This window comes from Juglans microcarpa x Juglans regia, chromosome 4D (genome assembly GCF_004785595.1).
Source record: "Juglans microcarpa x Juglans regia isolate MS1-56 chromosome 4D, Jm3101_v1.0, whole genome shotgun sequence".
Classification (NCBI taxonomy): Eukaryota; Viridiplantae; Streptophyta; class Magnoliopsida; order Fagales; family Juglandaceae; genus Juglans; species Juglans microcarpa x Juglans regia.
Genome location: NC_054600.1, coordinates 17114779 through 17127516, shown reverse-complemented (window position 1 = coordinate 17127516; position 12738 = coordinate 17114779). Strand labels below are relative to the sequence as shown.

At 36.0% G+C, this 12738-nt stretch overlaps 1 protein-coding gene across 1 annotated transcript; it reads left to right on the top strand.

Moving 5' to 3' along the window:
- Positions 1–3190: 3190 nt before the first annotated feature.
- On the top strand, positions 3191–12460 carry LOC121259896 (putative metallophosphoesterase At3g03305). The gene is made up of 5 exons (XM_041161701.1): positions 3191–3668; positions 6046–6287; positions 8358–9929; positions 11675–11807; positions 11845–12460. Exons 1-4 carry the CDS (start codon positions 3332–3334, stop codon positions 11789–11791), a joined length of 2268 nt encoding a protein of 755 aa, XP_041017635.1. The 5' UTR covers positions 3191–3331; the 3' UTR covers positions 11792–11807; positions 11845–12460.
- Positions 12461–12738: the final 278 nt, after the last annotated feature.

The following is a 12738-nucleotide window of genomic DNA, read 5'->3' as shown; positions in this document are numbered from 1 at the left end:
CCAATGTGTATGGAAGCCAAACATTAGTGGAGCTTTCACCACTAAGTCTGCTTGGAATATGATTTGGCAACATGGAGTTATTTGCCCCTGGAAAAAAATGGCTATAGAAGAATTGGTTGCCAAAGAAGTGGTCTTTTTTTGTTTGGCGAGCTAAGAGGAAGGGAATTCCAGTAGATAGCATCATTCCACAGTTAAGCATTCCTATGGCCTCTAAATGTGAGTGTTGTGTTAAACCACAAATGGAGACTTTGAATCACATAAGAATTTGGGGGTGGAGGAGCTCAAAAAGTTTGGAATTTTTTTGCGGATGTATGCCAAATGAAAGTCCCACAGATTCGAAATTGGGAGGGGATGTTGTGTTTCTGGTGGCGTCGTGCTTCTATGTCCACACAGATGGGCTGGATTCGAGGGTGCTTCCGATTGCTATTTCATGGGCATTATGGCGAGCTCGTTGTGCGGCAAGAATGGAAGGTATGATTTTTACTCTTGACAATATTATTCGATTTATTAAAAGTTTGATTAGAGATGTATCGAGCAAGATAAAAAAATTTCGGTCCATTAGCTCCAATGACCGATCAATCTTGGAGACTTTAGCATGTCCAATTACTCCGGTTGTGCCTATGACTCTTAAATTTATTACTTGGTGTCCTCTGGCGAGAGGTAGAGTCGAATTGAATGTTAATGGCGGTTCTTGCGATAATCTAGGAGAATCAGGTGGAGGTGGTGTTATTCGAAATTCTAAGGGTGGTGTAGCAATGGGTTTTGCACATTTATATGGGCAGGCTACTAACACCATCACTGAATGAAGAGCTCTTCTTGATGGGCTTTGGCCGTGTAAGCGATTGGGTTTGAGAGATATTTTGGTAGAGTCGGATTCCAAGGTCGTGGTTGGTTGGTTGGCGTAAGGAGTATGTAAATATTGGTTCCTTTGGGATTTTTGGGAGGAGATTATAGATATTGTTAGGGAGCTAAATGTTCGTTTCCGTCACATTTTTAGAGAAGCTAATATGGTTGTTGATTTTTTAGCCAAGCAGGGGTCGTAAGGGATTAACGTACAGTTTGGAGAGGACTCTTCCATTCAAGGTCATATCCGGAGAATTATTCGTATGGACAAGCTTGGCGTACCTTATATTAGACGTGGTTAATGTTTTTGGCCTTGGGGATCTTTTGTTGGTTTTCTTGGGGTTGCTTTAATTGTGGGATTCATGTTCTCATATATTTGTTTCTGGTATTCCTCCGTCATAAGTGAGAGTTTCTTTAATAAAATTAGGAGGGGGTCACTCTTGTACATGCGATCTCGGCTCTTTAAAAAAAAAAAAAAAGGTATGGAAGGAAAATGTGGTTGAGGCTGTTTTTAGTAAAGAGGAGGCTAAGGTGATGTATGCAATACTAGTTAGTCAGAATGAGGTGGCAAATAAGCTGATATGGAACAATTTATAGAAGGGTGTCTTCACTGTTAAGAGTGCCTACTACATGGAAAAACATAAGTAGTAGAGGGGGAGTGTGGTCCTTCTGAACAGAATAAAGGGGATGATATATGGAGGAACATTTTCTATGGAAAGTTGTGAATAATATTCTGCCTACAAGGCTGTTGTTATACCAGAAAAGAGTGGTGGAAATTTTGAAGTGTCCAATATGCCAAACTAATGATGAAACAATTATGCATGCTCTTTGGAGCTGTCCAGTTGCAAGGAATGTGTGGGGAGAAAAAAATAGTCCTATCCATAAGTGGCCTGTTTGTGATAGCAGCTTTGTACAGTTGTGGAAGGACTTAGATACAAAAATACAAACTGAATGTATAGGAAGAGTAGTGGCTATAATGAAGTACATATGGTATAGAAGGAATAATTTTGTATATTTGAAAGTCCAAGTAGAGTTTTACAGGCTGTTGTGAATGGATTGGAAGACTTTTATGATGCTATGCAGAAGAAAGGAAGAGCAATTCAAAAGAAGGAAGAGAGGGGAACGGGTAGCAAATGGACTAAACCTGAGGCAAGCTGGTATAAAGCAAACTTTAATGGTGCTCTAGATGTGGAACAACAAATGATGGGGATGAGGATTGTAATAAGAGACTGCAGAGGAGATGTTATTGCTTCCTTATGTGCAACTAGAAGATATGTGAATTCTCCCTATATAGCAGAAGCCAATGCCTTATGGAGGACAATGATGATGTGCTCAGAAATTGGAATCCATGAGGTGGTCATTGAGGGAGATGCAAAGGAGGTTATAGTTGCTGTCAGAACTGAAAGAGAGGATGAATCTTGGAGGGGTCAGCTCATAGAAGGCATAAAACAGATGGAAAATTGAGTTTGCTCGAAGGGAAGACAATGTGGTGGCTCATCATCTAGCGAGGTTGGCATTGCCAATGGATGGGGAACATTGTTGGCTAGAGGAAGTCCCTGATTGTGTTTACCATTTGGTTGTAAAGGATAAATTTTGTAATGACAACAATTGAGAAATCAATACAACGCAGATTTAAAAAATAAATAAAAAATATATATATAGACATAAATAAATAGGTTACATATTATATATTTAATTATAAAAATACTATGCTTATATTATTAGCTTAATTACATATTATAATTAAATATATAATATATAATCTAATTACTTATGTCTATATACATATAAGTATGTATATATATATTTATCAATATATAAATGAGTTTTAATCGAGTAGAGCTGACGAGTCAACTCGGACATAAGCGAGTGGGCCTTAATGAGCCTTAATCGAGTCGAGTCGAGTTTTGACGGATATGTGTCACTTACTAATCGAGCAGGTATCTGCTTTCACCGGTAAACTTTTTTTTTTTTCATGAGTTGAATTCGATTCAAGTTTAACTAGACGAATAACAAGTGAACTATCGAATAAACTAGATTATTTAGAGCGGCTGAACGATGCTGCTCATTTTGTTAGACAACTTGGCCAGTGCCAAAACGACAATTGTATTTAATAAATTGCAGAAATCATCTATCTTCCACTTGACTTTAGGTTTCGTTTGGATGATTAATTCATATAAATTCATTATTATAATTTTTTTAAATTTCAATACAAAATATAATAAATAATTCAATTATGTTAAATTTTAAAATAATAATAATATTAATAAATAATATTTTAATAATATTTTATTATCTCAATTCAACTCAACTCAATTCACCTCAACCTCCAAACGAAATGTAACCCGAACGCCTCTCAACGTACGTCGTCAAACCACCAGGGACGAACCTGACCCGCCCCAATTTCCCGGTCAGGCAACAACTAAAGGCACTGATTGTAACATGTCTGTAGGAGTTTCCAGAGTGCGGAATTCCAGAGTTTGAGAAGATGGGCAATCTGATTCTTAATCTGATGATGCTCTTATTCCTCACCACCGCCACTTTACCTTGCACTTTCCATGCTACAAGAACTATCGAGGAAGGAGGAGGAGATGATTTATCTTCTTCTTCTTCTTCCAAATCGAGCTCGAACAGCAATGAGAAGAACGATAGGAGAGTGATACATGTGAAGGGAGGCCCAGAGTCGGTGATATGGGTGGTTCAGCTCTCTGATCTACATTTCAGTGTCCACCATCCCGAACGAGCTCTTGATTTCAAAAACGTTGTCGGCCCTGTCCTCTCCGTCATCAAACCCTCCCTTGTTCTTATCACTGGTGATCTCACAGGTTTACTAGCATCCCCCCTCCCCCTCTCTCTCTCTCTCTCTATGCTATCATATTTTTATGGGTGTGCATGCATTTCGTGTTTTGGGTTTCTGGTGTGTAGTTTTGAGGAGTATTTATTATTTTTTGTTTTGGGTTTCTGGTGTGTAGTTTTGAGGAGTATTTATTATTTTTGTTTGGTTTGTGGAATCATGGACTTCTTTTTCTTCCTACTGTGGCTGCAAACTTTTATTTCTTGAAGTTTTTTTACCACTAAATTGCAAGCTGTGATGTATGCTATTCTAGTAAATGGAATTATCAGTTTTCTTTTCATTTTTTTGGATCTGCCCCGAAATTTCAAGTTTTTGTTCGTTTGATTCAATTTTTTGAGAATAACAAGTTCATTTACTTAACCAATGAGAAATGCTCCTATGGTCAAAGAAATTATTTGTTGTATTCAGTATCCATTTAAATGCTTGTTGAGATTTTTTTTATTAACTTATCAAAAAAAAATCTGTTGATTGATTAAAATGAGTAATCCAACGTTTGAAAGCACAATTTCTGTTGATGAATAAACCTTTTATATATTTTCAGGTTTACATTGTTGTTAATATGAATCACCATTTTCATGTTCTTGGAGGATTGTTCTGAAGAAGATAAGATAGAGTTCCAGGACCTTTTAAGTAGTTTCTATTGTCAAAAACCACGATTGAATGGGATATTGCATATAATCTATATTTTCTTGATCTTTTCACTGAAATAATCACATAATGTTGAGAAAACACACAAGAATTTCACATGGTTTATGCATTCTGTTTATGCATTCTACTATGATTAGGCTTTTACTTCGGGCATTGAAATAAGATCTCCCTCTCTCTCTCTCTCATTGGTAGTGTACACATGCATGTGCTGGGTCTTTTTTTAATGGATAAATTACACATGTTCGCTATGGGTGTTGAAGCTACAAGCTAACCCTCCACTCCCTTCTAATTGGGGGTAGGTGCCATTTGAGCTAAAGCTCAAAGGGAAAACCAGATATTGGTCCTGAAATTTTAACAATATAAATACTAATATATATGTATAGACACAGACAAGTTGGGAGGAGAGACTTTGGCCATGGGCATAGTGGAAATCCCCCACCCCATAAGGTTCCCATCTATTTAGGTGCATGTGTTAATTGCTAATATAAGAAAAAGAAACAAAAAGAATTTGAGGGGAGGTGTTATGTATCATTCGTTCCCACCCCAAATAAGCTACAAGGTTTGATGTTTCAATTCGTACCTACCTTAGAGATCCAGAACAAGACAGTCTATAGCTTCAGAAAGTCGGATGATTGCACTATTTCAATGGATACCAATAAATAATAGTTTAAAAGAAATATGGGTTTATATCTATATTTTCTATTTACCTATAAAAAAAAAAAAAAAGAAATATGGGTTTATATTATTTTTGGTATCCCTTTAAAGAAGGTCACAAAGTCAAATGATTGCAAAACCTGGTTAACCTAGAATATGCTTTTTGATTTCTCTATGATACCTTCTAAGGCCTCGTTTGTTTTCGCAGATGAGATGAGATGAGTTGAGATTAAAGTTAAAAAGTTGAATAAAATATTGTTAGAATATATTTTTTTAATATTATTTTTGTTTTGGAATTTGAAAAAGTTGAATTGTTTATTTTATTTTGTATGGAAATTTGGGAAAGTTGTAATGATTAGATGAGATGAGTTGAGATGAACTGTGAAAACAAACAAGGCCTAAGTCCCTCGAGAGCTGTCCACTATTTCTGGCTTCCTATAATTCACTGATTGAGTTATACTTATCAAAAAAAAAAAAAAATCACTGATTGAGTTATATGGGCAAAAAGAGCTGTAAGTTCAATTTGGTATGGTTAATTTTGCACTGGCTCATCAAACGTATAATATGTTACCACAATGACAAATCTAGTTGCTGCATTTGCCAATTTAAGAATCTTCTGGTCTTATCACACTGCAGCGTTTGGTTTTGATGTGCTTTTTCTTAATCCTATTCATATGCAACTTCATTTCATTATGATTCTTTCCCGAGCTACTCGACAGCTTTCTGCTATTTCTGGGATGAAATAATTCCCAAATCTATGATTGTTAGGTGCTGCAGGTCCAGTTTGAGTATTTTATTAATATGGTATCATTATCAAACTCAGATGAGCTGAGAGTACATAACCACAAAGACATATCTGGTGATTGCATTTGCAAATCTGGTCATTTAGCTTCTGTTATGCATTTTGAATTTGTCCATATCTGTCTAAAAGTTGTCTCGTTTATATCCAAATTCAAGCTGCAAATATGCGAAACTTTTGATTTATCATCAAACTGATGTCCTAATGGTTTTGCTATCATCTGCTTGTTTTTCCGTATCTTTCCCAGATGGTAAAAGTAAGGATTTGTTAACAATGAAGCAAAATGAGGAGGAGTGGGTGGAATACCGGAACATAATGGAAGTTGTTATATTAAGGAGTGGACTTGACAAGAGCATCTTCTTTGATGTTAGAGGAAATCATGATAATTTTGCTGTGCCAACTGTTGGTGGTGCATTTGATTTCTTCTCAAAGTATAGTATCAATGGGCAGTTGGGAAGAAGTCGGAATGTCAATAGTATCACTCTTCAGGTCTGTTATTTACCTTGTAGGTAGTATATCAATGCTCACTGCTAAACAGCTTTCGTGTTCATATAACTTATTGATGTTTATGCCCCATGTACTTTTACCCGGCTGCCAAAATTGGGCTGATTTTGGGCAGATATTTTTTATATTTTTTCTTGAGCAATTTTATGCGGCTCTAAAGGACAATTGGAGTTTTTGGGTGGCAGTTTATAACTGAAGATGCAGGCAACTCATGCATTCGTGGACCACGGCAAGCAACAGTTCAATTGTGGTAGAAGTCTATGTGTGAATTCTTGATTAAATTTTTTTTGATAAAAAAAAAAATATTTATTTAATTTTGTTTATACAATTTTTGTTTTGATTAGGAACTGACAATTAGGCAATTAGTTGATAGCCAATTAGTCTTTCAACTGGTGGTCTTAGCCAATTAGTTGTTTGCCTTGGATAGGAGTTGTTAGGAATTTCAGCATTAGCTGTGTAGACCTTTTTAAGGACAATTAGTTAATAATAATAATAATAATAATAAAAAGACAAGTATTTTGCCTATTCAAATATTCAAGCACTCACGTTTGATAGGATAACTAGTCAATTTTTTAAAAATTAAAAAAGGGTTGTCCTATGAAAGATATTCCAATCACCCTTCACCATTGATATAATTTTCATGAATTTTCAAGATAGAAACAAAATAAAAAAAGATCCCAAGAATTTTCTTGTTCAATACACAGTTATGTGCTCAATCAAGTGGGCATGTAATATTTTGGTACTAGAGCTAGATCTATCAGAGACATCCATGGACACACATGATGATTCAGATTTTGAAGCCAAGTAAGAAAAATATAAGGAAAGCATGCAAGCACTTCTCTCGAGCATTATGCAAAAAGGCTTGTTCAAATGCCACAGATTGATGGATCTTCTTTTAATTGCATTCCAAGATTTTCTAAGGCATTCGACAATGCCTACGAGGGAAATTAAAAATTAGAAAAAGAATTTACAACTTCATTCACACATAGACTTCTAACACAATTGAACTGTTGCTTTGGTTGGTCTACACTTGCGTGAGCTGCCCGCATCATCAATTATCTACTGCCACCAAAGACTCCAAGTCTTCTTTAGAGCCATGTAATGAACTCACACCACCAGTTGATGAATACGAAAAACTCTGACTTCACTTTGCATCATGAATGATGTACATAATTCTTTCTCACCCGTATGCATGGTAGCCCATGAGAAAAGTATGCAGGGTCGGGAAAAACCATACCTTTATAATTGGCTTTCTTGAACTTCTATTTTGCCCTCTTCACATCAAATGAATTTCTTCAGCTCATCAGTATCCTTTATCATAGCCTTGATGGTGTATATTTCACTGTAAATTTTTGGTTTTCTTTCTTATTATTAGCGCCAAAGCTTTATGTTATCTCTCTCGAGGGTAATAGCTTAAGCTAAATGTTTGTTTAAAAGAATTCTGATTTGAAACTTTAGTAATTGGAATATTGGGAATGCCAAAAATTCTGTTTTTGGCTATGATATTTTCTATAAGCATAAGTTATCTGAACAGCTCTTTATCTTTCTTCTAAAACCCAAGCCTTTTCGCCACGATCGATAGGCCTCATCTACTTTAGGGAATTTGGCATGGTGGATGATTGTGGACATGACACTCATGTTAACCCATTTCCAATTGTTGTTTGGTTACTGGTAAGAAAGTGTTCATCGCTTACTTTGAAAGTTGCAGACTTAGAGATTGTTAATCTTTTTTGGTTATTTTTTCATAACCCTTCATTTTCCGACCGTTCATGGTTGTATACTTACTAAGTCAAGTATACTACTATAAAGTCTGAGGACCATACTTAGTAGTCATTTGATAGTATGGGCTCATATGACCACACTCTCTGGGGTCCTTCATGTCCTACTCCAAGATAAATAGAGTGGTGGACGTGGTTTGGCCCATATTTTGCATAACCATATTTACCAGAAAATTTCCTCTACACAAGTGTTAATCAAGAATGTTAGTGTGTATTGTTGGTAATTGTAACTGTAAAGAATTTCGTTACTTATGTACATTTGTTGTTTTTTATCCAGACTGGCGGGCAGAAATATCTCTTTGTTGGCTTTGACAGCACAATGTCTGTTGGTTTACGAGGTCCAACTAATCTTTTTGGGCATCCAACTGATCAACTGTTAGAAGAATTAGATTTGGAGCTCTCTCAATGGAATTCTCAGTCAACAAAATCAGTGACCAAGATTTCCTTTGGGCATTTCCCACTTTCATTCTCTGCATCTTCATTTTCTGGAAAGAGCTTAAAAGATATTTTCCTCAAGCATTCTCTATCGGCATACCTATGTGGACACCTCCACACTAGGTTTGGTAAGAATTTGAAGCGGCACCACCAGTCTAGTCATCATTTTTTATCCCTGCCAAAGTTTTTCCAGCTTAATATACACCAAAAATCTTCTGAAAGTCCTGTAAATTGTTCTCCTGGAGCCCCACCAATTGAAGAATTCTGGGAGTGGGAGATGGGTGACTGGAGGAAGAGTAGAGCAATGCGAGTTTTGGCCATTGATAGAGGTCACGTTTCATATGTTGACATTGACTTCAAGTTGGGAGCCAAAGAAACAATTATATTGCCCACATTTCCACTAGACTCACGCTTAATGTCAACATCTTCATCACGCCAGAGATATGAATGCCAAGTTATGCTCCCATCATCTTATGACTCAGTAAGAGCTCTGGTGTTCTCTGTTTATCAGGTTGTGTCTGTGACGACTAGGATATATGATACCAGTCCTGGAAATCTCGTAGTGGTCATGGAGACACCAATGACAAAGCTTGTGGATAACAGCTCCAGGGGAGATCTTTATGCTGCCTTATGGAATTACAAAGCATTTGAGGATCCATCTCCTGATAGATTTTGGTTACAAATTGAAGCAACTGACATCTTGGGCAGATCAACTTTGACTGAATTACGGCCCTTTTCTGTTGATGGTCTTAGTGGTAAGCTCTCCTGGACGTGGACAGAATTTTTGGTCATGGGTTGTCAATGGGCTACCTTGTATTACCCAATTCTCTGGTCTGCTCTTTATTTTATGTTCTCTATTCTTCTTATTCCAAAAGCTCTCTCCATTTTCTCCAAGAAGCAGTATACTTGCAAAAATTTCATAGCTAATAAAGGCTTCATAAATGGCACTGTATGGATTCTGCAAGAGTTGTGCAGGGTTGCCATCGTATGGTATGGTATGTTAGGATACTTGCTCCACCTTATATTATTCCCCTGGTTTTATGGGCGAGTTTTAACGGATGGTGACGAAAGGGGATACATGACTTATATTGGCTGGGTAGTCAAAAATATTGATGGCAAGGGAAAACATGACTATGCTGGATGTCCAGATATTATGGTGGTCGTTCTTCCCCATCTATTCTTTGTGGTTTTTCCTGCTATTCTGATTGCCGCGGCTTTGGCTGCTGAAAGAGGTATCTATAGGGAACATTTTCTGTCATGTTCAGGAAAAAAAGAAGATGATTATGAACAGGGAAGAAGGAGATCTCTATTGTACAATTACGGATGTGGCGGATCAAAGTTCCATTTTGGTGACCGGTGGATACGGAAAGTTCTCTTTGTGGTGCTCCTGGTGATTTGTTGGAAGCATTTTAAGGTTAGGTTCCATATACTTATCAATTAAAGATATTATGAGAATGCATGATGTGGGAAATTATTATGTGTGGTCAAATAATGAAGGTCACTGCCATCATTCACCAAAAAGAAAAAAGGAATAGATGAAATCAGCAGTGTTTTTAGAAGCGCGCTTAAGCGCTAAGGCCAAAGCGCTTTGCTTATCAAAATTGTAGTGCATTTACAGAAGAGCACTTTAAGCGAGCTTTTTGGGGCTTTTTGTGCGAGCTTAAAGCGCAAAAAAGCATGCTTATAATTTTTTTTAATAAAAATGATAAAATATCATTTCGAGACCCACAAATGATGTGAACAAATATTATTAAGTATTTAGATGATACTGAAGATACTTAAAAAAAAAAAAAAAATAGATGATACTGAAGATCATTTACGTACCATAGCTCCACATAATGTCATATGTGATGTAACTGGATATAATAGTCCAAATTGGCTCTCTAGATGGAACGATATTTGATTTGCTTATATTAGCATAGAAGTCAATACCTATAATTCTTGAGCTTTGTTGGTCCACCCTTTTGGTATATTTTGATTCAAGAATGTGCTTTAATTTGATTTTGACTATCAATTAATTATTATTTATGAGTGTCTGTCAATATATATGCGTATATCATGGAAAGCACGAGATTTATATAAAATGTTATTTTTAAGTAAAGCTTGCTCACCATCTGGGTGGGGCCATCTCCATGGTGGCTGTTCCAGTTTTTTGTTTTTCTAAGTTTGATATATTTAAATTAAAAATATGTTTTTATTATTATTTTAAAAAAATTAATTCTTTTAAAAAATTAAAGTTGAGAAGTGGCAATCTGTGAAGCTGCCACGCGTTTCGATTAATGTTGATGGATGAAAAAATTAACAAAGGGTCCTCTTTCTTATTAACTCCTAAGTCATACCACATGTGGTTGGCATTTGAGGCTTATATCATTTATGTATGGTTTTATCTCTCGTAGAGTGCCCCTTCCTGTCTTTCTAATGGGTTTCGAATATAAAAATAATTTATTGGTACATTTTCAAAAAAACTTTTACAGGATCTTAAAACTTAAGTACCCCATAGCAAAAGGATGTTTGACCAAAATTTCCTAAATCTATGTAATTGGTTGATTACTTGATTTTCATGGTTCATTGTAAGAGTTAATAGGCTAAATGTATTACCACCTTGCTTTTTAAACCTTTCTTTTTATTGTATTTTTTGGGTTTTTTGCTATTATACATTCATTTTAAAAACATGCGCTTTATTCAATCAGGTGCACGCTTGCTTTGTGCCTAGCCTCTAGACAGCATTTGAGCTTAAGTGCGCCTAGCGCTTTTAACAACACTGAAAATAAGTGAAACAGTAAGGCGCTTGTTCACAAATGGCAGTAACATGCTCCAATACATTACGCGAGTAGATTCAATTGTGAAACAATGGCTGTCCAATTGATTGGCTTGATAAACTATCTGTTGGAGTTGTCAGATCCTTAGTTTTACCTTTCTCTTTTTTTAATCACCCAGTTGTGTAAAATCTTAAAGAAAGGAAACTAAATGATGTTTAGATCTTGCAACAACAATTCTAATAGGGCACATAGATCCAATTTCTTTTCCCCAATATGGCCTTTTCAAATCATACAGAAAATAACAAATTTTTTATTCTCACTGTTTGCTCAACAGTCTTCACTTATACTGAGCTTTTTTCTAATGCGTTGTCTTCTTTCCTTTTCTGTTTTTCAATGACAGAATTGCAGGGCTTTGGTAAAAGCTTATGAGATGAACCCATTGATTCATTTTCTGGGATATAGCCTTTCAATTCCACTATTGCTGGCTTATACCGTGTACAAAACCCGGAATGTCTGATGAGCATTGCAGGGAGTAAACATACGCTAACCTTCATCAAATTTGATGTGGATTATACGAAAAGTCTTTGATACCTAAATGTAACAGTAAATGATGCTCTTCTTCATGTAGTTGGCACAAACACTTGGTTTCAAGTAACCATAACTGCAGAAGATTGGCTTAGCAAAGGTTGCAGAAGATTGATATTTTGGGCTCTTGTGTAGAAAATAGAGTTGAAGCGACATAGATTTTGAAGATGATTTTCCACTTCTAAGTAGTGGAGGTGGCAATCCACAGAGTTACATTGAAGAAAGCGATCTGTTTCCTTACAATGGTAGTAGATGTACTTCCTGATGCGTGTAGCCAAAGAGATCTCGTTTCTACAGAAATTTATGCCTTCCTAAAACTGGTGAACTGCAGTGTTTTACATCTCAGCCCCAGGTACAAAATTTGGCTGTAAGTCTGTCGAGGTATTCAACCAACAAGGAAGGGAAATACAGTCTTGGGAATTAGTCCAAAATATGTCATATTTACTTGATATTTCAGCATAATGAGACCTTTTTTTCTTGGTTCTACGGAGATGCTGTGCAATCGTAACCTGGTAAAAGATTAGGCCAGTTTCCTGGAGCTACCATTAATATAAAGTCAAACGTAACATTAATAAAGTATATAATATGAGCCTTATTGTTAGCTTGCCATCCAAATACAAATTGTTTTTATGTATTGTAAACAAAATTTTATTGATCATAAAAATAGGTAAAAACCCAAATATACAAGGACATATACGAGAACGCTGCCTGAGCATGCTAAGTTTAGTGATACAAGAAATTCATAGAAACTCTTCGCATTAAAATCAATTACAACCGACTTATAAAATAAAGTATTGAAAAATGATTTCCTAAGATCTTCCATTGATCGCTCTTGATCTTTGAAACTTTTGCCTTTCATTTCCCTCCAAATACACCACT